Below are 27,826 nucleotides of genomic sequence, written 5' to 3' on the forward strand. Positions count from 1 at the left end.
CCTCTGTCCACGGGATTTTTCCAGGGAAGAATACTGGAATGGGTTGCCATTTCCTCTTCCAGGGCATCTTCCCAACCCACGGATTGAACCCACATCTCCTGTATTGGCAGACGGATTCTTTACCACTGAGCCGCCTGGGAAGCCCCTATATGCGTGGTAAATAAAGGCAAAACAGCTTATTTGCAAATGTGAGTGTAGGCTGTTTTCTATTAAATTACAGAGCTCTTCTAATTTTGCCTTTTTTCTACCTCCCATTCCCTTAATATTTCATATGGACTGAATTGGGAGTCATTGACATTGTGCTTTAGTCTGGCATTTTCAGAATATCAACATAAGTGTTATCCCAAAATGCCAGACTTGGAGCTGGATGCAGTAGTTAATGACACTGGGTTGTCCCTGTTTTGGTGAAAGAGGGTGGATGTATTTTTGTTCGTACAGGGATGGTTGTATTACGGTAGGCGTGAGTATCCTGTTGTGGTGATGGTAGTGATGACTGGAAATGCACATGTGCAAAAGGATGTTTCTGTTCGGCGTCTGTCCTCTGCATCTTTTAAACATCCTTCCCACAGGTGGGGAATTTCTCACACTACAGGTCCCACCTCCCCCAGGTGGAAGACTGCTAGTTGACTCTCGATATCCATGTCCCCATCTTCTGTTGTCACAGAATCTCCACTCCTCCTGGGCATGTTACTTCCCAGGCAGAAGATGTCATTTCCAAAATGATGAAGTTCTAGCTGCTGCTGCTGCTGCTAAGTCGCTTCAGTCATGTCCGACTCTGTGCGACCCCGTAGATGGCAGCCCACCAGGCTTCCCCGTCCCTGGGATTCTCCTGGCAAGAACACTGGAGTGGGTTGCCATTTCCTTCTCCAATGCATGAAAGTGAAAAGTGAAGGTGAAGTCGCTCAGTCATGTCTGACTCCTAGCGACCCCATGGACTTCAGCCTGCCAGGCTCCTCTGTCCATGGGATTTTCCAGGCAAAAGTACTGGAGTGGGGTGCCATTGCCTTCTCCGGAAGTTCTAGCTAATGAAATATAAATAGAAGTGTTATATGTTACTTCCAGCAAGTTTTTCTGTAAGAGGGAAAGAGCAAGAGCCACTCCTCTTTCTCCCTCCAGCTGTTTGCAAATAGCAGCTGTTCTGTGTCTATGAAGTGACATAGAGAATGGAAAACACCCATTCAGGATGATGAAGCATAAAGTTAAAAAGCTAAGTCATTAAGACTACTATGAAGCCAGCATTCCTAGTACTTAACTATCTACCTCCAGAGATCTTTTCACATGAGAAATAAACTTCTGTCCTATTTAAGCCACTGTTTATATATATATATAATTTTTGGCTGTGCAGAGTCTTTGTTGCTGTGCGTGGGCTTTCTCTAGTTGTGACAGTTGCAGTGCGCAGGCTTCTCCTTGCGGTGGCTTCTCTTGTTGCAGCTTCTGGACCCTAGAGCTCAGGCTCAGTAGTTGTGGCATACAGACTCAGTTGCCCTGCAGCATGTGACATCTTCCCAGACCAGGGATCACACCCATGTCCCCTGTACTGGTAGGTGGACTCCTGATCCCTGGACTGCCAGGGAAGTCTATGCTGCTGCTGCTAAGTCACTTCAGTCGTGTCCGACTCTGTGCGACCCCATAGACGGCAGCCCACCAGGCTCCCCCGTCCCTGGGATTCTCCAGTCAAGAACACTGGAGTGGGTTGCCATTTCCTTCTCCAATGCATGAAAGTGAAAAGTGAAAGTCAAGTCGCTCAGTCCTATCTGACTCTTAGCGACCCCATGGACTACAGCCTACCAGGCTTCTCCGTCCATAGCGTTTTCCAGGCAAGAGTACTGGAGTGGGGTGCCATTGCCTTCTCCGAGGGAAGTCTATAAGCCACTATTATTATTTAGTTTTACACAGAACTTAATTCCAATGAATTCACCTGCTTTTCCAGCCTCCCTTGTGGCTGAGGTAAAGGCCTGTGACCCAGGTTCTATTAACTGCACACAGTAGTTCAGGACCTCAGTTCTAAAGAAGCAGACCCTGAGCATTTATCTGGCACAGGTAGTGGTGGAGGGATCAGGATGCTGGAGGCAGCAGTGATGAGACATTCACATCCGGGACCACATGACACAGGTAGGAGCTCCAGCATTTGTGCCCCACAGTGGCTGTGGGGTCGTCTCTAGGACAGCCCCTCATGTGGTTAGGCACACTTCCTAGTTACCCAGCTTCCAATGCCAACTCCCTGGCCTCCCCAGAGATTTAGTGAGCTACCAATACCTTTAAAAAATTATTTTCCTGGGCTGGGCGAACCTGGGCGGCGCGGGGCGGGGGTCGGGTCGTGGTGGACTGGGGTCGGGTTGTGGCTGACAGGGGGTCGGGGGGAGTGGTTCCCAGTTGTGCTTATGGGGTTGCCATTGCGGCTGGGAACGCCCATTTCGTGTGCTCCTGGGTCCCCTTGGATCGGCATCCAGTGAGCAGAGCAGAGGGGTAAGGACCACAGAATATATAGGTGAACTATAAAGAAAGCTGAGCGCAGAAGAATGGATGCTTTTGAACTGTGGTGTTGGAGAAGACTCTTGAGAGTCCCTTGGGCGGCAAGGAAATCCAACCAGTCCATCCTAAAGGAAATCAGTTCTGGGTGTTCATCGGAAGGACTGATGTTGAAGCTGAAACTCCAGTTTTTGCAGAGCTGACTCATTTGAAAAGACCCTGATGTTGGGAAAGATTGAAGACAGAAAGAGAAGGGGACGACAGCGGATGAGATGGTTAGATGGTATCAGCAACTCAATGGACACGAGTTTGGATAAACTCTGGGAGTTGGTGATGGACAGGGAGGCCTGGAGTGCTGCGGTTCAATGGGGGTCTAAAAGAGTCGGACACGACCGAGCGACTGAACTGAACTGAACTGAACAGAAAAACAAATGCTGTTCAAGGACACTGAAAGAACCCAGATGTTGAAAATCAGATCTGTATCGTGAGCAATACTTAGAAATCCATGAGTTGACACATAGTATTAGGCCTATCATCTTTGTAGTTCCCTCAGTGAAATATGTTGGGAAAAGCTCTTCCTTCGTGGTATAGATTCATGAAGAAGCTAAATAGCATGAATCCTTTACGTTGACAACTGTGAATTTAAATCTCCTGTGAATCCTATGTGACAACCACACATACCAACGTGATTTATTAGTATTATATCAATATTTTTAGTCCTACTGTATTTCAACTAAAAATGTCACTATATGATGGTACGTGAAGTCAAGACATAAAATCAGGGCAAATACAAAATATTCCATCCTTTGAGAAAGGGAGCAAAAAAATAATGTGCTTTGCCTATTGCATTTTTATGTATTAGATCCTTAAGTATTTATTCACCATACCCAACTGAATGGTTCACAAATGTTTCAGAGAGGAAGGATTATTTCTCTTTAACAATGAGGAGTTCAACTGCTCTCAAAGCAAATACCGGATGGTAATCACCATGAAGGACAAAGTTGATTATTCATATTTATATTACTCATTTGTTAGCTTGCCAAAGGTTCTAGATCTGTTACCACATTTTTTTTTTAATAATATCCGCATGTGAAAGTAAAAGTGGCTCGGTCGTGCCTGACTCTTTGTGACCCCATGGACTATACAGTCCATGGCATTCTCTAGGCCAGAATACTGGAGTGGGTAGCCTATCGCTTCTCCAAGGAATCTTCCCGACCCAGGAATCAAAACCAGGGCCTCCTGCATTTAGAAAAATCATGTCCTTTGAATTTCCATTTTACTGTATAGGACCACGGCAATGTGATTACATAAAATTGTTTACTTTCCTTTAAAAAAAAATGTTATTTTCCTGTTTCAGCAAGGAACACTAAAGAATACTCCACTCCCCTTTGGTCTGTCTGAAGATAAAGGTCTTATCTTTAATACTTTGCTTTATATTCTCCCTGCTTGAAACCACTACCTTAAACCCAAAGTTTCTCCTTGTCTTGGGTTTAACCTTTGTCCTCTCTCTCCTGGGTGTGGGAGAGACTGAAACTGGCCACAAAATCTATTTTTCTGTTGAAATATGTGTCTACCCTTGTGACTAGGTAAAGCCACACCTCTGATCACAAATGGAATGTGATCAGTCATGATGTGTGCAACTTCTGCCTCACTTGTATACTAACTTGCTTCCTTAGGTTTGCTCTGTTTTCTTCCCCATACTCATGTTACATCTGCTACCAAGGAAATGAGGAAGCAACCTTGCTAATGGCAGAGCCACAGGATGAAATGAGCTTCAGTTCCCGAATAACTGCCTCAACAGCCTGACCTGTTCATTATGGGACATGAAAGAATAAACTTCCATTTTCTGTAGGCTGCTAGCTTGGGATCTCTCTCAGCTTCATCTTTCTCTGCTGCTACAACAATGATGGAGGAACACTAGGCATGGAACTTGTATTAATAGCAGGTAATTTCAGGTCAATGCGGGAGATACCAACGCACTTGATGGTCAGGATCCAGGGGTAAGCCAGGAACTTCTTGTAGTGCAGCCCAGTCTCTTGACTTGACACAGTCCACCTCCTAACTGTGCCCCTTGATTCTGCTTTAAGAGTCCTTGGGCATCTGTGATACTGCGGGTCCCAGCCTCTTAATTGGCTGAGGCCAGTGCTTCAGGGGTCCCTCTGGTTCGTGTAAACCCTTTAAGAGTGAAATCCCCATTCCCCCCAGGCCTGTGGGGCCCCTGCAGTTACTCCCCATTGGCCTTCAAAGCTAGACACTGTAAGGGCTCATCTTCCCAGTGCTAGACTCCCAGGCTGGGAGCCTGTTGTGGGTCTCAACTCTCACTCATGCTTTACAAGCAGTCTCCTACCCCCAGCTGCAGCGTCATGCCACAGTTCTGGGGACCTCACAACTACGGTGGAGCTCAGTATGTCTACCCCATCACCCTTTAGAATCTTCATTAACTTTTTAATAATGTCATACATTTCTATAAGGTTAGATTAGTTTTTTTTAAAAAAACCTATTTGCATTCCATATTTCAATAAAATTATATTGGTAGTGAACAAAAACAGTTCCCCTATAGGAGAACCTGGGCTTTCCAGGTGGCGCTAGTGGTAAAGAACCTGCCTGCCAATGCAGGAGAAGCAGGTTCTATCCCTGGGTTGGGAAGATCCCTTGGAGAAGGAAATGGCAACTCACCCCAGTATTCTTGCCTAGAGAATCCCATGGACAGAGGAGCCTGGTGGGCTACCATTCATGGGGTCACAAAGAATCAGACACGACTGAAGTTACTTAGCCCACGCATGGAAGAACCTATGCAATATAATGATTCTCAAGTTAGTGGGTCACCCCCATGGGAGGTATGGGATTTCACGATAGCAGGAGTCCTCCCTGCCTACCTGTCTTATTGTGGTTCCTTCTTTATGTCTTTTAGTTATAGAAGATCCTTCCTGGTAGGCCCCAGTCTTTTGGATTGATGCATCTTCTGCAGATAGTTGGGACCTTTGGCATGCTCACGAGAGAAGGTGAGCTCAGAGTCTTAATACTACACCATCTTGGCTGCTCTCTTTTACTGGGCTTTTTTTTTTTCTTTTCTGTCATACCAGTTTTATCTTTAATCATATAATTCTTAAAGACTTTACAAGTATTCTTACTGTTCTCTGTTTATTTAAACTGCTAGACAACTGTCCAGCAGGATACTTCTCTAAAGTTACTCCTTGTTTTGAGCTAAGACTTGATTTACGCCTCAGGTATTGAGGCAGTACTTTTGCGGTTTGCAGGTGCAGGTATCCTGATATAAGATGGCACTCCACCTTCTGACCACACAGAGTGGCTACGCTAGACCTGCCCACTTCAGGTCAAGTTATACAAGGGCCAGTTACAGCCTACTAAATGCTTAGGTTAATGAGACCTACTGGCTTTCCCCCAGACCTGTAGATTTTAAATCTTCTGAAATTTATTCTTTACCTCAAGTGGCTGAGATAATTATATCCAGACCTCTAAAATCCATATAATTACTGTACACTTTGCAGGGCTTTAACTAGAGATAGTTCTTTCAAATTTCCAACTTTTCATTAAATATTTAGTGTGCCAGGCAGCAAAATAGATATGAGACATAAAGTCAAATAAGACATGGATTCTTTCCTCAGTGACTTTATGGTCAAGCTGGAGAGGAAACCAAGTATAACACGACTGTAATATAGTAGGGGCAGACTTTACTGAGATATGTTTTAAGAATGCACATGAAGGGTATCTAAAGCAGGGTAAGCTTTCAGGAAAGGGTGACAGAAGCAAATCCACCAGGATCCCACACCATCAGTAGACTACTCAGACCCCTTCTCCAGCCCCTGAGAGTCCCCTGAACCATGACACAGAGTACTGCAAGCTGACAGGAGGCAGCCCATGAATGCTGAATTAAAGAGGAAACCAGGCACAGAAGGGCCCCCCTTCTGTAGAGACTTAATGCTAAGGAACAGAGATGCGTGAAGTGGAGATAGAAATGAACAAGCAAGCCCCACCCGCTCTACACACACACGCATGCCCATCCATGTGGCCCTGCAGTAAACAGCAGAAGAGAGAATGGACACCCCTATACACCCAACACAGTCATTCATGACTCCGGGAAGCCAGGAGGGAATAAGACAAGACACAGCAGGTGTGAATAAGGCTTTCCTGGGGATCAAACAGGCTGGGCGGGAACCACACTGGGAAGCATGGTCTGTACACCAGGCCAGGTCTGGTCTTCAGGGCAGTGCTGGGAGCTCAGAGCAGAGCGCTATGGGCCAGGGGTCTGGCTGGGCTCCTCACAGCAGAAGCAACCATGGAAGGGAAGAACAGCCTGGGTGGCTTCAGTGCAGGAGAGATAATGTGGGGTGGGGGAGGAAATTTGCTCAAAAATTATGGGAAACTGAATCTTTAAAGTAGGGATGGAAAGGGGTGTGGGAGAGGGATAAGGGGGCCAAGAGAGCATCTAGAGTGAACAGAAAGAGAAAGAAAAAGACAGAAGGTTCTGTGTGCAGGAAGGTCCATCTGGTCTCCAGGGCACTGGCTCCTCGTGTCATCTCCTAGTTGGAGGCGTTACTTGTTTCCCCACACGGCAAGCTTTAGAAACATAGGGTTTGGGTGGAAGCGGCTAGACTTCATGTAGGCAGAGATCCTCTTCAGGCCCTGAGGGTGGGAAAAAGAAGGTCAGGCCTCAGGTCTGCTGCCCCAGTAGGGTTCATGGAGTTCTCCCTAGGTTTGGAGGGCTAGATATAGCCCTTCCATGTGGAGTCAAATATTGGGGGAAAATAAAGTCCTCCTGGTGTCCCCAGCTCTGCAAATTTAAGTTTTCCAATTTCCTGTAATTCAAGCGGTATCTTGATAAGACATCACAAATGGAGACTCCACCCACTCCTGGGTGCTAGAGATGATGATATAGGTTTAGAATCTCTATGCCACTATCCTGCAAGATGGGTTCTACTGTCACCATTTATCAGAAGGGAAACTAGCCACACAGAAGTTAAGGACCTCTGTCATGATCATACAATTCATAAATAATATGGCTAGAATGCAGCCTGCTCCCTCTTGCCCCCTTTCTCTCTCCCCATTCTGCTGCACCCCCTTGCTCACAGTTGAAAACAAAAAGAACCAGGAGGCTCATTCATCATCCAGTTATACAAAGAGTTAAGTCACTACTCAAGGAAGCCACCCACCAACAGTGTGCCAGGAAGGCAATTCAGGATGGGGAAAAAAAAAGATGAAATATTCTGTGTTTTGGACACATGGTTCCTAGACTGTTAAGATGCATCTACAGAAGAACTCTAATCACCCAAGATTTGCGCATACATACACACCCAAGATCTTTTCGTATATAGAAAAGCACTAAAATCACTAACTAGAGATCCCTGGTTTTTGGTGATTAGCAGTAATCTTACCAAGATATATAGTTGATTACTCCTATTTCCCAGACCTCCTCCCCTGCCTCTTGAAAGCAGTTCCCCCAGAGCTATCTGAGAGGCTGTGTTCTAGGATATAGTCCTAGAATATAGACCTCAGTAAGGTCCCCAAATAAAAGGGAAACTCAGTGCTTTGCATTATGTGGGTTTTACTTTCCAGTGGATGGTTTTGCTGACCACAGAGGGGCCCAGAGGAGACTCCATCCCCTCAACAAAACTTTACAAGGATCTGGAGCCTTGCTACCAGCAGGGCCCCTTGTGCTGGTCCACCTCTCTACATGTGCCTACAAATTTGGGTGAATCTCTCATGATCTCAGATTTATCATCTTGGTTGATGATCCTGAATTTTATTCAGTGGTAGATGAATAAGCCATACCTGGCCAGGTATGGCTTTCTCAGGCAATTGAGAAGCTTGCAGCAGAGGTGGAGACCAGTCCTCATACCACACAGCAGTCCCATAAGGAAACCGACTCTTTAAAGAAACTTGCCCATTTGGGGAACACACACAAAAAGTTTGGCAATCCTGGGTTCCCAGTGCTCACCATGGTTTTAGACTGTCAAAGAGGAAAACTGAGACATGTAAAAAATCTGAAATGACTACTGGGTGACAACTAGGAGAGTTAAGCTCATAAACAGCAGAAGGGCCCCCCACATACAGTTACCAATAGCAGTTTATCCTGACAGACTCTGAAATGGGAAAGCTTTCTAGACAAAAGAAAGAGGAATGACAGATTGCTAACCAATGACTAACATCATGGTCAGGTTTAGGTACATTACATATGGACCTTATACTTGCAAATACTTACTTAATTGGGATAAAGGGCTTCCCTGGTAGCTGAGATGGTAAAGAGTCTGCCTACAATGCAGGAGACCTGGGTTCAATCTCTGGTTTGGGAAGATCCCCTGGAGAAGGACATGGCAACCCACTCCAGTATTCCTGCCTGGAGAATTCTATGGACAGAGCAGCCTGGAGGGCTACCATCCATGGGGTCACAGAGAGTCAGACATGACTGAGCGATTAACACTTTCACTTTACTTAATTTGGGACATTATACCAAAGGAAATCTCAACCTAAAAATCACCAAAATAGGGTTCTTTTGCCATTTCAAGATTGAGAGGTTTTTTTTTTTTCCATGAACACCAGCTAGAGAAAGCAGACTAAAAGATCTGCTGAATGGAAGACCTCTTTTGATTGGTATTTAGAAGCTTTTAAAAGAGGAAATGAGAAAGTAACTTCTTACGGAAAACTGACAAAAGATTGCTTGAAATTATATCAGAATTTTTAAAAGGCTCCTGAATTTGGTTGGCCCTGCTTTCCACTGCTCCTCCCTGCTCCTCTAAGCATCTCCTTCAATGCTCTCCTACATCGTGTTCGACTCTCTCTGAACTTCCTTTTTATAACACCAAAAATTGATTCCCATGAAAGCAACCATAATTCAGAAGGCTTGGTAAAGTAATTATTTTGGCCAAAGAAGTTTTAAAAACTTTTTTTTTCCCAAAATTCTGACAATAAGAAAGCCAAAGCCTTTCTAGTAGGAACTTGAATCATTTGCCTGTGCCTTTGAGATACAAATGTTCTAACTAATCTTAGGCACCTTCCACTTTGTTTCGAGAGCTTGGTCAGCCATCAGATAAGTACACATATAATGCGTATTTGGCAACCAGTCAAGTAGAATGGGATTCTGAGCAGTCTCTTTGTCCAGCTAGGCCAGGTTTAGGGAAATGTGTCATATGGAGTTCCAATCTGTAAAGGGCCTTTATTGTCTCAACCTATTTTGTATCTGCCTATACAACAAGGCCTTTGTTTTCTTAGCCTATACCAAGGAGTAAACTTTCTGGGTCTTGTGAAGGCTGCATAATTGCACCCTCTTGTGAGAATGCCTCTTGCATCTTCGTGGTTTAAGTTACTATTGGGACATCCTAAAAGACACTTATTCCTTGGAAGAAAAGTTATGACCAACCCAGACAGCATATTAAAAAGCAGAGACATTACTTTGCCAACAAACGTCCATCTAGTCAAGGCTATTGTTTTTCCAATAATCATGTATGGATGTGAGACTTGGACTATAAAGAAAGCTGAGTGCCAAAGAATTGACACTTTTGAACCATGGTGTTCAAAATGAGAAGACTCTTGAGAGTCCCTTGGACTGCAAGGAGATCCAACCAGTTCATCCTAAAGGAAATCAGTCCTGAATATTCATTGGAAGGACTGATATTGAAGCTGAAACTCCAATACTTTGGCCACCTGATGTGAAGAGCTGACTCATTTGAAAAGACCCTGATGCTGGCACAGATTGAAGGCAGGAGGAGAAGGGGATGACAGAGGATGAGATGGTTGGACGGCATCACCAATTAGATGGACATGAGTTTGAGTAAGCTCCAGGAGTTGGTGATGGACAGGGAAGCCTGGTGTGTGCAGTCCATGGGGTCGCAAAGAGTCGGACATGACTGAGTAACTGAACTGAACTGACTGTAAGATCTTTAGGACTATTAATAAATATGTTTGGTACCACACTGACAAATTTTTATACAGAAAAAGCACATATTTTTAGAAATCAAAAATAGTATTTATAAATTTGCCAATCTACAGAATACTAATATAAAAGACAGTTGACAATTGCTTGTTTCTTCAGTTCAGTTCAGTACTCCTTTCCCAATTTCAAACTAATCTGTTGTTCCATGTCCAGTTCTACATACAAATTTCTTAGGAGGCAGGTAAGATGGTCTGGTATTGCCAGAAATTTTCCTCAGTTTGTTGTGATCCACACAGTCATGGGCTTTGGCATAGTCAATAAAGCAGAAGCAGATGCTTTTCTGGAATTCTCTTGCTTTTTCAATGATCCAGTGGATGCTGGCAATTTATCTCTGGTTCCTCTGCCTTTTCTAAATCCAGCTTGAACATCTGGAAGTTCACGGTTCACGTACAGTTGAAGCCTGGCTTGGAGAATTTTGAGCATTACTTTGCTAGATGAGTGCAATTGTGCGGTAGTTTGAGTATTCTTTGGCATTGCCTTTCTTTGGGATTGGAATAAAAACTGCCCTTTTCCAGTCCTGTGGCTACTGCTGAATTTTCCAAATTTGCTGGCATATTGAGTGCAGCACTTTCACAGCATCATCTCTTACGACTTGAAATAGCTCAGCTGGAATTCCATCACCTCCACTAGCTTTGCTTGTAGTGATGCTTCCTTAGGCCCACTTGACTTTGCATTCCAGGATGTCTGGCTCTAGGTGAGCAATCACACCGTCCTGGTTATCTGGGTCATGAAGATCTTTTTGTATAGTTCTTCTGTATATTCTTGCCACCTCTTCTTAATATCTTCTGCTTCTGTTAGGTCCGTACCATTTGTCCTTTATTGTGCCCATCTTGCTTATTTCTTAGTTTTCACTAGAAACTAAGGTATTAAAGGTTAAGAATTCTAATTAATGTATGTAATTAAAACTATTAAAATAAGGAAAAAAAGCCTTTTTGGCAAAGGGGGAATTATAAAGAATAAAAATACGACAACTATATACCAATAAAATGGACAGCCTGAAGAAATGAATAAATTCGTAGAAAGGTACAATCTCCCAAACTGAACCAGGAAGGAAGATAAACTATGAATAGACCAATTACGGGTACTAAAACTGAATCTGTAGATACAAAACTCCCAACAAACGCACGCCCAGGACCAGATGATTTCACAGGTGAATTCTACTAAACATTTAGAGAAGACTTAACACCTATCCTTCTGAAACTATTCCTGCAAATTTCAGAGGAACTACTGAACTCTTTCTATGAAGACATCATCACCCTGATCCCAAAACCAAACAAAGACATCACACAAAAAAGTATAAGTATATAACTAATAAACAGATATGTAAAAATTCAAAGGAAGACATCACACAAAAAAGTGTAAGTATATAACTGGTGAACAGATATGTAAAAATTCTCAGCAAAATACTAGCAAACTAATCCAATAATACATTAGAAGGATCATACACCATGAATAAGTGAGATTATCCAGGGATACAAGGATTTTTTCAGTATCCGTAAATCAACAGTTGAAACACTGTATCAATAAATTAAGAATAAAAACCATATGATCACCTCAATAGTTGTAGAAAACGCTACTGATGAAATTCAAATTCCATTTATGGCAAAAAAATAAAAAAGAAAAGAAAAGAGATTCCCTGGTGGTCTAGTGGTTAAGAATTCACTTGCCAATGCAGGAGACACAGGTTTAATCCCTGGTCTGGGAGGATTCCACATGCTGTGGAGCAACTAAGCCTGTGTGCCACAACTACTGAGCCAGCAGCCTAGAACCTACAAGCTGCAGTGGCTGAGCCCACGACTTCTGAAGCCCATGTGCCTAGAGCCTGTGCTCCACAAGAGAAGCCACCGCAATGAGAAGCCTGAGCACTGCAACAAAGAGCAGCCCCCACTCACTGCAACTGGAGAAAGCCCATGTGCTGCAGTTAAGGCCCAACACAGCCAAAAATAACTCATCTTTAAAAAGATACCATTCTTAAAAAAAAAAAAAAGCTCCATAAAGTGGGCATAGAGGGAACATACCTCAAATAGGCTATGTATAACAAACCCACAGCTAGCATAATACTCAATGGTGAAAAGCTGAAAGCATGATCTCTAACATCAGGAACAAGACAAGGATGCCCACTGTCACTACTTTTATTCAATATAGTTTTGAAAGTACTAGCCACAAGCAATCAGACAAGAAATAAAAGGAATCCAAATTGGAAAGGAAGAAGTAAAACTGTTACTGTTACTATACATAGAAAATCCTAAAGATGCTATCAGAAAACTAGTAGAGCTCATCAATGAAGTCAGTAAAGTTGCAGGATACAAAATTAATAAACAGAAATCTCTTGCATTCCTATACAGTAACAATAAACTATAAGAAAGAGAATTAGGAAACAACCCTTTTTGCCATCACATCGAAAAAAATATCAAAAATATCTAGGGATAAACCTATCTAAAGAGGCAAAACACGTGGACTCGGAAAGCTATCAGATACTGATGAAAGAAATCAAAGATGACACAAACAGATGGAAGAATATACCATGTTCTTGGATTGAAAAAATCAATATTGTCAAAATGACCATATTATTCAAGGCAATCTACAGATTCAGTGCAACCTCTATCAAATTACCAATGGCATTTTTCATAGAACTAGAGCACAAAAAATCTTTAAATTTGTATGGAGACACAAAAGACCCCAAATAGCCAAAAGAATCGTGAGAAAGAAAAATGGAGCTAGAGGAATCAGGGTCCCTGACTTCAGATTATACTACAAAGCTATAGTCATCAAAACAGTATGGTACTGACACAAAAGTAGAACTATAGATCACTGGAACAGGATAGAAAACCCAGAAATAAACCCATACACCTACAATCAATTAACATATGACAAAGGAAACAAGACTACACAATGTTGGAAAGACAGTCTCTTCAACAAATGGTGTTGGAAAAACTGGACAGCTACATGTAAAAAAAATGAAATTAGATCATTCTTTAATACCATACACAAAAATAGACTCAAAATAGAACCAAAGACCTAAATGTGAGATTGGACACTATAAAACTCCTAGAGGAAAACATAGGCAGAAGACTCTGACATTTGCAGCAACATCTTTTTTTTATCTGACTCCCAGAATAATGGAAATAAAAACAAAAAATAACAAATGAGACCATTGAAAACTTTTGCACAGCAAAGGAAACAATAAACAAAATGAAAAGACAGCCCACAGATTGGGAGAAAAATTTGCGAATGATGTGACCTGACAAAGGATTAGTCTCCAAATTTTATAAACAGTGCATAATGCTTAACAGCATCAAAACAAAAAACTTAGTCAATAAATGGGCAGAGGACCTAAATAGACATTTCTCCAAGGAAAACGTACAGATGGCCAAGAGGCACGTGAAAAACTATTAGAGAAATGAAAATGAAAGCTACAATGAGATATCACCTCACACCAGTCAGAATGGCTATCATCAAAAAATCCAAACAATAAATGCTAGAGAGGGTGTGGAGAAGAGGGACTCCTCCTATACTGTTGGAGGGAATGTAAACTGGTACAGCTATTATGGAGAACAGTATGCAAGTCACTTAAAAAGTAAAATAGAGCTACTATGTGACCCTGAAATCCCATTCCTGGGCATATATCCAGAAAAAAACTTGATCTGTAGGGATTCATGCACACCAATATTCATTGCAGCACTGTCTACAATAGCCAAGACGTGGAAGCAACCTAAATGTCCACTGACAGATGAATAAAAAGACGAGGTGCATACATACAATGGAATACTCAGCCATTAAAAAGAATGAAATAATGCCATTTGCAACAACATGGATGGACCTAGAGAGTGTCATACTGAGTGAAGTAAGTCAGACAGAGAAGGAGAAATATTGTATGACATCCTTTATATGTGGAATCTGAAAAGAAATGATACGAATGAAATTACTTATGAAACAGAAAGAGACTCAAAGACTTAGAGAATGAACTTAGGTTGCCAGGGAGAAGGATGAGGGGATGGAATACTTAGGGAATTGGGGATGGACATGTACACACTGCTATATTTGAAATGCATAACCAATAAGGATCTACAGTATAGCACATGGAACTCTACTCAATGTTATGCAGCAGCCTAGATGAGAGGGGAGTTTGGGGGAGAATGGATACATATATATATATGTATGGCTGAGTCCCTTTGCTATTGACTTGAAACTATCATGACACTGTTAATCAGCTATACCCCAATATAAAATGAAAGGTTTTTAAAAAATGGGCAGAAGACCTAGACATTTCCAAAGAATACATACAGATGACCAACAGGAACATGAAAATATGTTCAATATTGCTAATTGTTGGAGAAATGCAAATCAAAACTATAATGATACTATACATCACCTCACACAAGTCAGAATGCCCATCATCAAAGGGTCTATAAATTGTAAATAGAGAATGGAGAAACGAGAACCCTCTTACAGTGGGGTGGGAATATGAAATGGTGCAGATGCTATGGAGAACAATATTGAAGTTCCTTAAAAAACTAAAAATAGAGTTACCATATGATCCAGCAATCCCACTCCTGGCATGGATCCAAAGAAAATTCTAATTCAAGAAGATACATGCACTCCTATGTTCACAGCAGCATGATTTACAATACCCAAGACATGGAACCAACCTAAGTATTCATCAACATATAAATGGATAAAGAAGATGTGGGGGTGTGTGTGTGTGTGTGTATATACACACAATGGAATACTACTCAGGAATAGAAAAGAATGAAATAATGCCATTTGCAGCAACATGGATGGACCTAGAGATAATAATACTAAGTGAAATAAGTCAGACAGAGAAAGACAAATCTCATATGTATCACTTATATATGGAATCTAAAATTATGATAAAAAATGAACTTATTCACATAATGGAAACAGACTCACAGACATAGAAGATAAATTTATGGTTACCAAAGGGGAAAGAGGGGGAATAAATTAGGAGTGTGCTACTAACAGAGAAGGCAATGGCACCCCACTCCAGTACTCTTGCCTGGGAAATCCCATGGACAGAGGAGCTGCGGTCCATGGGGTCGCTAGGGGGTCGCTAGGAGTCCAACAGGACTGAGCGACTTCACTTTCACATTTCGCTTTCATGCACTGGAGAAGGAAATGGCAACCCACTCCAGTGTTCTTGCCTGGAGAGTCCCGGGGACGGCGGAGCCGGGTGGGCTGCTGTCTCTGGGGTCACAGAGTTGGACAGGACTGAAGTGACTTAGCAGTAGCAGCACTAACAGATACACACTACCATATATAAAGTAAACAAAAAGGAACTACTGTATATCACCAGGGACTATATTTAATATCTTGTAACAAACTATGATGGAAAAGAATATGAAAAAGTATATATATATATATATATATATATATATATGTACATTCTGAATTATATGTAATTGAAACACTTTGCAGTACACTTGAAACAGTACAAAACTTGAATCAAAAATACTTCAATTTTAAAATGGAAATGTACTTTGTTAAGGGAAAATAAAGTGATTTTGTGCTAAAGCTGATTATTTCTCTTTTTTCCTTTTTTAAAAAAAGTTATTTCTAAATGGGAAAGAAAACGAGAGACAAACTAATATGGATATAGAAAGTTGTAAAAGGCTTGTGAGAAAGAAAAGATAACTTTAGAAAGGAATTCTATGTGTGGTCCAGTCTGGCTAAGATTAGAATGAGCTAAACTAAGTAAATAAATTTCAGTATTAAATGTCAGGTGGTGCAAAACTAGAATCTGATTTTTCTTTCCATTGAGAGGACAAAGTTTTCTTGAAATATTGATTTTTTGGTAACAATGTAAAACGTTTCTTTACCTCTTAAGTGATCTATTATAATTTCACATATTTAGACTTTAAAATCTTTTACTGTCTCTTTGGTTAAGTGAATAAGTATTTATTGGGACCTACGATCCTACTTGGAGAAGGCAATGGCACCCCACTCCAGTACTCTTGCCTGGAGAATCCCATGGATGGAGGAACCTGGTGGGCTACAGTCCATAGGGTCGCTAAGAGGACACGACTGAAGTGACTTAGCAGCAGCAGCAGCATGATCCTACTTTCAGTTCAGTTCAGTTGCTCAGTCATGTCCGACTCTTTGCAACCCTATGAATCGCAGCACGCCAGGCCTCCCTGTCCATCACCAACTCCCGGAGTTCTCTCAGACTCAAGTCCATCAAGTCAGTGCTGCCATCCAGCATCTCATCCTCTGTTGTCCCCTTCTCCTCCTGCCATCAATCCCTCCTAGCATCAGGGTCTTTTCCAATGAGTCAACTCTTTGCATGAGGTGGCCAAAGTACTGGAGTTTCAGCTTTAGCATCATTCTTTCCAAAGAAATCCCAGGGCTGATCGCCTTCAGAATGGACTGGTTGGATCTCCTTGCAGAAATGCTATAAAAACTTGATATCTTTGGCAAACCTTCCCCAAGTCAAATTCTAAATGAAGTTCTTTTGACAGCTAACACTTTGGAATGATTCAGCTGCTGCTGCTGCTGCTAAGTCACTTCAGTTGTGTCCGACTCTGTGCGACCCCGTAGATGGCAGCCCACCAGGCTCCCCCGTCCCTGGGATTCTCCAGGCAAGAACACTGGAATGGGTTGCCATTTCCTTCTCCAATGCATGAAAGTGAAAAGTGAAAGTGAAGTCACTCAGTGTGTGTCTGACTCAGCGACCCCATGGACTGCAGCCTGCCAGGCTCCTCCCTCCATGGGATTTTCCAGGCAAAACAGTACTGGAGTGGGGTGCCATTGCCTTCTCAGAGGGCCCTAAAATAACTCAAAGAGAGATACTAATTACACTTTTCGGTATGTTAAGTAACATGGGAAATGTTGTCAAATGAGTTATAATGAACACTTTTAGATTATACTATATAGATAATTAATTCTAATGCTAAGTCTCTTCAGTCATGTCCGACTCTGTGCGACCCCATAGACGGCAGCCCACCAGGCTCCGCCGTCCCTGGGATTCTCCAGGCAAGAATACTGGAGTGGGTTGCCATTTCCTTCTCCAATGCATGAAAGAGAAAAGTCAAAGTGAAGTTGCTCAGTCGTGTCCGACTCTTAGCGACCCCATGGACTGCAGCCTACCAGGCTCCTCTGTCCATGGATTTTCCAGGCAAGAGTACTGGAGTGGGGTGCCATTGCCTTCTCCAATATAGATAATTATTATTATATAAAATTACTAAAAGTATCCTGGCATCTTATGTGTCATAACTCTAGTTATTGTATTAAAATTTTGTATGCCACAGAAATAACCAAATTTTACTGACAGTTATATTGTAATCAGATCATTTGTCTTTTGACATTTATGGGCAGTTATTGTTTTACTCTGATTCTTTTTAAAAGAATGTAGATCTTGACGATTCATAAGAAGGACCTTTTTACAAATACACATTTCTGGTAACTTTTAAATGATCCCACTGAACTGAGTGAAAAATTTACAAAACTGTAAATGGAAAACCTGATGGCTTCATAAAACTACTAACAAAAAAAAGTCAAGGTCAACAAGATTTAATTCCATGGCACTGAATGAAGTGAATTTATAATTTTATGGCTGTTTGAACTATTGCCGGCTTTTAATCTTTGTTCTCTGGATATGAGGAAACATTTCCTCTTATGCCTACTAACTTGCAGCAAGTTGATAAAGTATACCTTTGCAAACAAAGATGGAGCATTTATCTTTTTCTTTCTATCTAATCCCTTCAGCATTTGGCCTCTCCAACTGGCCCCTCTCTGGACTTGATGGCTTCTCGTGATCTAGACTGCAACAAGTTATATTAATCATTGTTTTAATTTATTCTTTGTTGTTTTCAAACTATTCATGCTTTGCTTCCTTCATTGTTGTACTGTGACCTTAAAATGTTACTAGCTATATTGCTTATACCTTAATTATTTTATAAGATTATTGTTTCTTGCATTACCTTCTGTGCAGCCGGGTCTCTGATAAAATTAACGATGGTAAACCTCTATATGTCACACATATATACCTCCATATTGGTTTCTCAGGTGGCCCTAGTGGTAAAGAACTGGCCTGCCAGTGCAGGAGACATAAGAGATGTAGGTTCAATCCCTCAGTTGGGAAGATCTCCTGGAGGAGGGCTTCACAGCCCACTCCAGTATTCTTGCCTGTATAATCCCCGTGGACAGAGGAGCCTAGCAGACTACTGTCCATGGGCTCACAAAGAGTCAGACATGATAGAAGTGAGTGAGCACACACACAGCTCTATATAAAATTAATTGTGATGATGCAACTCTAGATATGGGAAGAAGTAACAAAGGGAAACATATTCTGGGTCATAATAAACTAGTTAGTAAGACAGATGATCCAGAGACGTTTTAGTATATTCACAGTGTCCAGATATAGCATAGAAGTGACCTATCAATGAAGTCCTTGTCTGACCTAGAAATGAGCCTTCCTAGCACCATGGGACAAATTGGTGATGAAATGCCTCCCAATCCTTGGTCAAATTTATGGCCTAAAGCTGTAAACAAAAAGAACAGAGTCTCACTCACTACCTGGTTAAGGAAAGGACTAAGCTGTAACCCACTGCAATCACTCACAGACTGTGTGCCTTAAGGGGAGTTCAGGATGGAGAAAACCAGGATGAAACATTCTGTGTTTTGGACACAGGTCCCCTAGAGAGTTGGGTTGCATCTCGGATGAAGAATTACAAAGACCCGAGATTCACCCATCTTCCTACACATAGGAAAGCATTAAGATCATTAACGTGAGATGTTGGTTTTTTGATGATTAGTAGCAATCTTTTACCAACATGTATATTTGACGATGTCATGAAAAAAATGCACAACCTAAAAGTTGAGAATTATGTTTTATACTGTAATTCTCTGAGGACTTCAGAGCAGTCCCTTAGAGCTACCCGAGAGGCTGCTTCCTGGGCTTAAAGAGGTAAGGAAGGAGCCAGGATATATACGAGTTTTGTAACAGAACCAAGTAGTTGGAATATCAAAAGATTACTGTTAATTAAAGAAAATCAGACATCTCAAGTTAATGAATTTAGCACTGTTCTCTGTATAGGAAGCTACAAAAGTTTGGGCTCACTGAAGTTGTTACTTTGATATGTACCTCCGCTACCTGAGGCCAGTATCCTGTGTTTTCCCATCCGGAGTCTCTGCTGGGCACACTGCTGGGTGCGGCTGCAGTGGATGAAGGCTAGGTGGTGGGCACTGGGTTTACATCCTGAATTCCCTCAGGACCCACCACAGGGGACAACTATAATGCAATGGCTCGATGGCTGCAACATCCTTAGTTTACTGCCTTTGGCAGGCAAATTTCTCATTCTCAACTATATGTATTTTCAAGGTGAAAATTTATATATCTGCTGTCTTCTACCTTACCTCTTCATAGCAGTTACTCAGAGCTCTCTGAGAGGCTGTCACATAGGCTACAAGTCCCCAGTAAGACCCCCAAATAAGACTGAAACTCACTGCATTCACATTGTAGTTTTTTACTGTCTTCTCCCCCCCACTCCCCAGGGGACATCTCCCTGCAGAACAACTTCTCATTCTGCAAAACAATTCTCTTTGTCAGAAGGAAGCTCTTGGCTTCCCAGGGCTTGACCAAAGGTGGACCCCAAGCACAACAAAGGGGCTTAGGGAGTACATAAACAGCTTGAAAGAGACACCACATCTCATCCAGCAAAACGTGGATGAAAGGTGATAGGAGGTGTGGAGCAGCAAGACTAGGCCAGGCCACACTCTGATTATTCCACTTAAAGGACACAGAGCAGCTGCCTGGCCTAGGACCTGAGCCCCTTCTCACTGAGCCCCAACCTCCCTCATCCCCGGTCCTGCTGCAGCCAACCAGGCGCTGAGATGCTCAGGTGCACCTGTGCACCATCTTCCCAAAACAAACAGTGCCCGAGAGTTCCCAGGACTCCAAAGACCTAGGGCTGCTTGTACCGCACAGCGCAGGCCCCAGCAGGCCACACACTGGAGCCCACTTCTGTCCCACATCCTCCCTGCTGCGCAGTCATCCCGGTTCTTGCAAAAATTTCAGGTCAACAAGCCTTGGACCAAAACCAGAGCTGAAGAGAACTGGCTGAGGAGGCAGATTTCATGATGGGAGTGGGAATACAAAACAAGATTAGGCTGAAAAACATATTGGACTAGAGCTTCAAATTCCCAAATCCATCATAAAGAGACTTTCTTACTCTCCAGTTGGTAGATTGAGGGTGAATGACGAGCTGGGAGGTGCAGTCAGACTGTGCTCCTCTAGAACCAAGGTGGCTCCATGTACTCTACACAGCTCGGGGTTCCTATAGTTCTCCAGCTGCACTGAGCCCCAGAGGCTGGGTGACAGGACTATGTGACTTCTGCATCCCCCTCTGCCTGACATAGTGCCTCATAGAGGGAAGAGGATCAGATCAGTGAATGTAACTTAAAATGATGTCCTACCCCATCTCTGAGATGGAATCTTGGATAAGTAGAAGGAAGAAAGAAGGAAGACATGGAGGGAAGGAAAGTGCCCATCGTAAGAGGCATCCCTATAAAATCTTCCCAAGAAGGCACCTACATATGGAAGAAAATCCCAGCACCAATTACATTCCTGGAAATCTCAGTACAACCCCAGAGAGGGAGCCAATAGCCAGAGAGCCTTCTGGAGAGCAGGAGAAAATATTGTTTGTGTTTTTATTACTTCATATCAACCCTATTGTGTCTCAACTCTACAAATGCCAGCTGCATGCAAACTCCTGAAGATTCTGCTTCATCCACACTTTCCAGAGCTGTGAACCCAGTCAACAAAAGAACCTGAGCTTTTTTTCATTTTCATACAAGAAACAGAGAGCCCCTGACTGCTGCCCATAGAAGCCAGACACTCTGACTGTGAGCCCAGCACAGTCTGTACTGGTTCTGTGACCTTCAGAAATTACTTATCCTTTCAGCTTAACTCCTGATCAGTAAAACGGAGAGGATGATTATTCTACCATGTAGGAATGTTATAAAGGTTAAATCTGACACAATATATGTCAGCTGCTGAGCAGAGATCCTGGAATAAACCAAGTTCTCAATAAATTCTATTTCTCATTGTAGTTCCAACTAGGAAAGCATCAGAAAGTAGAGGGAAGAGAAGAGAGATATAAATAGTAGGAGGACCAGGGAAATCACCTCGAAACGGGTAATGAAGTCTTTCAAGTTTGGAAATTCATCCAGACATGTAGGTTCAAATATGCGGTGCCGGTCAAGGACATCATAAGCCAAGAAATCCACATAGGTGAGCTGCAGAAAGACAAAGCAGGAATGTGCACCAAACTCTGAGTAAGAAAATACACCAGTTCTCCTTCCTCTGAAGCCATCCCACTGACCTTGTCCCCTGCGAACCAAGGCCTCTTCGCCAGAAAATCTGAGAAGAGCTTCATCTTTTCAGGAATCTCCTTCAAGAAACCAGGCTTCAGTGTCTCCTAGACAAAAACCTGCTGTCACCACTCTCAGACACAGACTCCCTGGCAGAGAGCAGGCTTCCCAGGGCTGTGTCTGATCCCAGCTGTGGGTGAGGAGCAATGTCCCCTGACTGAACCTGGGTTCGTGCCCACTCTGCAATTCAACCCACCTGTGTTCACTAAACTCCTATGGGTACCACCTCACATCTGTGAGAGGCGATGGGAAGGCAAAGGGCAAAACCACACTCTCCCTGAACGTGTCACCACTCAGCTTCAGGCACCTGCCATGGGTCAGACCAGCAGTGCTGTGAGGCCTGGCAGAGCTCTGTCCTCAGACCTCAGGCTGATGGTCCTAGTGTTGACTAAAATTTAATGTTGACTAAAATGACTAGGAAAGAAGTCCTACATTCCAGTGTGGGAGACAAGAATGGTGTGGACGCCTGAGCAGTTTCTGGACAGTTGGGGACAATTTGAGAGCCTGAAAGGAAGGAGGGGGAGAAACAAAGTCTGGCACTGGGGTGCCTACAAGACACACATCCTGAGCCCTGAGATGCCAGGAAGAAGGACCTGGGCTAATGAGGTAAACACCATTTAGGAACTGAATCTCCACCCAGGGGAGGCTGGACTGCTCCTAAGATTGGTGGGAATTAGAGTTTGCATTTTATGTTCTGGGGGTTCTGAGAGTCACTCTGGGGACTCTGTAGGGACAAGCTTGGTGGATCAGTAGCACCAAATGGTTCAAATGGCAAAAGGACCAGTGCAGATGGACCCTGTCCTACATTTAAACTCTGTGCAACCCAGCCCAGTGGAAGGGAACTCACAAAGTCAGGGCTGTAACAGATCCTGGCCATGTGCAAGCGGACGTCCATAGTCTGGTTCTCCAAAATGTCCACACGGATCTTCTCCTCCTCTGTCTCCCCACCTGTGGCCACACAACAGAGACTCACCCTCAGCGTCCCACTCCAGCCCAGCCTAGGGGAGTAGGCATGTGTTCCCCAGCCCCACTTACACATATTGTGCTTGCGAGCAATGTAGCGAAGGATGGCGTTGCTCTGGGTGAGCTTGTGAGCTCCATCAATTAAGTAGGGCAACTGGAAGAACAACACGGCCTTTGTTGTGCAACACACAGGAGTCTGTGTTTGAACTCCAGACTGCCCTGCACCCGCTCCCTGACCAGGTACAGAGATGAAACCTGGCACTCGAAGAGCCTGGCCCATTGCTTGCTTGCTTGCTTGCTAAGTCGCTTCAGTCGTGTCCGACTCTGTGCAACCCCATAGACGGCAGCCCACCAGGCTCCCCCGTCCCTGGGATTCTCCAGGCAAGAACGCTGGAGTGGGTTGCCATTTCCTTCTCCAATGCATGAAAGTGAAAAGTGAAAGTGAAGTCGCTCAGTCGTGTCCGACTCTTAGCGACCCCATGGACTGCAGCCTACTAGGCTCCTCCATCCATGGTATTTTCCAGGCAAGAGTACTGGAGTAGGGTGCCATCGCCTTCTCCGGAGCCTGGCCCATGGTAGACACTAAATAATATGCTGTAAAATGGAGGGATGAGCTGGACACAGAGTATCATTGAAGGGCAGGGGAGAGAACCAGGAAGCTGAGAGACAGAGCAGAAGGCACCAGATTCTGAAACCTCTAAGCCGGGAAAGGAGATGGATGGAGACACTGTCCACTTCTTCCCACAGACCCCAGCCCCTGTACCTACATTGGGGAAGTCCAGGCCCAGCGTGAATTTTTCACTCAGCCACTGGCTTCTGTCATAGTCAGGAGCTGAGAAAAAGAACATACAGTGAAACAAATTTCCCGAGTCCAGCCCTCCTTCCCGGGGGACCCACCAAGGAGTCAGAGGCAAAACTCCCTGAACTGGTGGATGTGGATTCAGAACTGCCAATCTCACATGGAGCTTTGGGGGAAAGCACATTTATAAGGTTTTGGAACCTCCCTGAGTGAGGCTTACAGAGAGTTAGTGCAACACTAACAGGAGCCCAGGACTGATACAGGGCTTAGCTATGGGCTCTCGTGTCCTTCCTTGGAGACCAGCTGCACCCTCAAAGTGTTTGGGAAGGGGCAGGCCTCTGCTCCAGCTGGTGGAGGGCAACAGAGGCAACAGGGACAAGGATATGAGTGGGCTTGGCACCAAATCAGTGTGACTTGGCCAGAATTCAGGACATGAAAAGGATGCTATTACCGTCCCCCATCGTGTACTTCTTCTCCTCATAGTTTGAGTCTGTATACTCCAGGAGCAGGCGGATGGCATGGGCCAGCTGGGAGAGATGCCAGGACAGAGAGCAGTTGTCAGGTCTTGACTGCCAAACTCTCACTGCTCCAGGTGGCTTCCATACTCCCAACCCTCTCCCTTCACCACCACCCCCAACCCTGCATGGGAGCCACCCACCCACACACACACACACACACACACGCGCGCGCGCCAACACCAGGTAAGATGGTGGGGTAAGGAAAGGGGCTCTGCTGCAGCAAGCCCTGTGGAAGCTTCTGGTTGAACCAGTCCCACCGCCCGGGATTTCCCCACCCGCCTCCATCTTCCCAGCCCTTGTGGACCCCCGCTCACCCCACGGATGTCCCAGTAACCCAGGATCATGGGCATGGTGCAGTTATGATGCTCAGAGTGCAGAAGCTCCAGGACAGCTGGACTTGAAACTTATCCTGTGACCGGTGGGGGGCGGGGCGGTCAAGGCAGGCCCGGAAGCACCAGCCCCTCTTTTTGGTCCCACCCCCGGCACAGACCCTGACTCAGCCCCAGACAGGCAGAGCGAGGACTATTCCTGTCTCTTAGCAGAAGGAACTGGAAGCCAAGCTCTGGTCGCCTAGAAGACTAGGGCCACCTGAGTCGAGCTCGCCAGGTTCCTGCCTCAAGTCAGCCCTTGACTATTCAGGGGAGATGGCAGTGCCCTCGGGGAAACAAGCTTGAATCATAACAAGAGCAAGGCTCCTCCCTCTCCACTCCCCTCTCTGGCTCAGCTCAGCCTTAACTCTGGCTGCAGAGTTCCTGCGGGCTCTGGGCAGCTCTGACAGCCAAGTTTAGGCTAAGAGTCATGCGCCTGAAATGGAGACATTAAATCGGTCCCTGAGGACATTCCTGGTCATCCAGTGGCTAAGATTTCCCACTCCAAGTGCAGGGGAATGAGGTTGGATCCCTGGTCAGGGAACTAGATCACACAAGCCGCAACTGAGTGTTTCTGCATGGCTGCCGAACAGCCTGCATGTCTCAACAAAGATGTGAAATCACCAGTGCCTCAACTAAGAACTGGCAAGCCCAAATAAATAAATATTTTAAAACTTGGCTCCTATTAGAGGAAGATCAAGACTCCAGGCCATCCTAACACTCCCCCATGATTTATTTATATAATCCATGATAGCTGCAGTCTTCCAGAACAGAATATCACTGTAATAGGAAGAGGTGAAAGTGAAAGTCGCTCAGTCATGTCCAACTCTTTGCGACTCCATGGACTACGCAGTCCATGGAATTCTCCAGGCCAGAATACTGTAGTGGGTAGCCTTTCTCTTCTCCAGGGGATCTTCCCAACCCAGGGATTGAACCCAGGTCTCCTGCATTGCAGGTGGATTCTTTACCAGCTGAGCCACAAGGGAAGCACAAGAATATTGGATTAGGTAGCCTATCCCTTCTCCAGGGGATCTTCCCACCCCAGGAATCAAACCAGGGTCTCCTGCATTGCAGGCAGATTCTTTACCAACTGAGCTATCAGGGAAGCCCAAGGAAGGAAGAAGTGAAGAGGCAGAAGAAGGAAATGTGGTCTCTGTGTTTTCCTTTCAGGGACTATGGGTGTCCCTGCCATCCTAATGTGCCTAAAAGTAATGACACAACATAAATTAATCAAGTAGTTTATGGCCTCACTTGTGAATCTAAATCCAGATTCACTCACAGCAGAGAGGGTACCCAGGTGCAGCTTCAGAGATGTCCTGACAGACAGCTCCATGTCCCTCACATTGATGGGACAGTGATGGGGAATGTGGTGGGAATGTGACCCAGGGGAGAGGACCTGTCCTCTGTGTAGATGGCCAGAGAGGGTGGCCAGAGAGGGGTGGCAGCCTGGACGACTCCACACAGGACGAGTCAGAGTGGCCCAGACACCCCCGGATCCACAGATTCCAGCCCTCATCCCATCTCCTGACCCATTGTGATTTTAGGAGAGTGATCTGTGCCTTAAAAAAAAAATTATATTGAAGTATAGTTGATTTACAATGCTGTGTTAGTTTCAGGTGTACAACAAAGTGATTCAGTTATATATATATATATATATATATATTCACTCTTTTTCAGATCCTCTTCTCATATAGGTTATCACAGAATATTGAGTAGAGTTCCCTGTGCTGTACACTAGGTCCTTTCTGGTTACCTGTCTTATTTATAGTAGTACGTGGGCTCAGTGTTCTTTGAAGTCACTCTGTGATCTGTGACCTGTGGTACAACACGCACAAGAATGATGTCCTACCTGCCAACTTTCTTCTTTGCAGGCAGAAGTTTATTTCAAAATTAGGAGAATAGGACATAGGGTGGGCTGTGATTTCTTTTCTTTATTGAAAGGATATTACAAAGTAATGGCTGTAGGAAACAGATGAGAGCAACATTAAAAAAACAATGAATTTTATAAGTTGAAATACAAAGTTGGTACACGAAAAAAAAATATGTTTAAAAATAGGTAACACTTTTTTAGGATAGAAAGGTCTGCACCAGTGTTCAATAAAGATTCAAATAACTAAGATGTGGTATGGAGTGGGGTTTCAATCCCTGTTAAATCACAGACTCAGAGTCTGCTCATCTCTGCTTAGCTGGGGAGCAGGGAGAATGTGTCAGCAGAGACCAGAAGAGCTCAGTCCCTCTCCGGATACTCCCAGCCATTCCCACCCTGCCAGTCCTCAGGGCTCAGCTCTGGGTCCAGGCTCAGGATGCAGCTCAAGGTCAGGTAGATTACTGTTTTTGTTTGCCCACAGGGAGGTGATGGTGTCTGTGTCACACAAAAGTGCTGGCTCATACAAAGGTTACACATTTCACAATACATTAAGGAGCTGCCATTTTGAGTTTTATACATCTTGAGCTTAGAACAGAAACACAACTAGATTTCACTGAGAAAATTATTTTAAAAGCTACATTAAATAGAATAATATTTAAAACAGGTTAAGCGATATTGTAATATAATGTAATTCATCCATCCATCCCTCATTCCTTTTTTGAAAAAACAGTCACTATGATCCTGACATATAGCAGCACCATAAGTAAGACCATCCTGGGTAATAAAGGCTGGAAGTCTTCTGGGAAATACAGGGAGGAATTTTTAAGTATGGAAGAGATTTTCAGTGTTCAAACACCGAGGGGCACTGAGATGGACGGAGCTTGAAGGCAGGAGAAAGAGGCCGTGCCTGCTGAGACAAGGAACTGAGGACACAGGGATGGGCCCCGAGCACAGGCGGCTCCGTCAGGAGGAGGACGTCAATCCTGCAGGAGGAGGGGGGCTGGCGGAGCAGGCTCTCAGACTCAGCCTCCAGGCCCAGGGGTCCCACTGGTGGGGGCAGCAGGTGTGGAAGGCAGTAGGGGGCAGGGGGACTCGGGAAACTGGAGAGGGGGCTGAAGGGCCTGATGCAGCCAGTGGTTGCCTCGCTGATATTCAGTGTCAGTGTGGTCACGTCTTCTGGATTTACATGTGCTCACTTAACTGTAAATATTAACAAGTTCTAGTATTTTAGAGAATACTGTGCCGGACATCAGAGCATATAGTGTCCAGTATCCAGTTGAGAATTCTGCCTCTGATTTGACTCTACACTGCATTCTATTCTTTCAGCTCTACTGCTGATATTCTGAACTCTCAAATAAATTAACAGAAGTTCTATATGAAATAGCCTCAGAATACAAAATTACATAGTGTAAATAAATACAGTAGAGTTTAAATGTGTCCTTCATCTTGTTAATTTTTTAAGGTTTTACATATTGTCTGTGTAAGCATAGGATATTCGGGCTATAA

The 27,826-nt window shown here is 44.0% G+C and overlaps 1 protein-coding gene across 1 annotated transcript; it reads right to left on the reverse strand.

The window, feature by feature from the left end:
• Nucleotides 1-6,139: 6,139 nt before the first annotated feature.
• On the reverse strand, nucleotides 6,140-24,711 carry LOC615514 (glutathione S-transferase mu 1-like). Its single transcript, NM_001083772.1, has 8 exons — nucleotides 24,400-24,711; nucleotides 24,019-24,094; nucleotides 23,536-23,600; nucleotides 22,841-22,922; nucleotides 22,653-22,753; nucleotides 21,757-21,852; nucleotides 21,560-21,670; nucleotides 6,140-7,113 (listed from the first exon to the last, which is right to left on the reverse strand). Exons 1-8 carry the CDS (start codon nucleotides 24,433-24,435, stop codon nucleotides 7,024-7,026), a joined length of 657 nt encoding a protein of 218 aa, NP_001077241.1. The 5' UTR covers nucleotides 24,436-24,711; the 3' UTR covers nucleotides 6,140-7,023.
• Between the last annotated feature and the right edge of the window lie 3,115 nt (nucleotides 24,712-27,826).

This window comes from Bos taurus, chromosome 3 (assembly GCF_002263795.3).
Source record: "Bos taurus isolate L1 Dominette 01449 registration number 42190680 breed Hereford chromosome 3, ARS-UCD2.0, whole genome shotgun sequence".
NCBI classification, from domain to species: Eukaryota; Metazoa; Chordata; class Mammalia; order Artiodactyla; family Bovidae; genus Bos; species Bos taurus.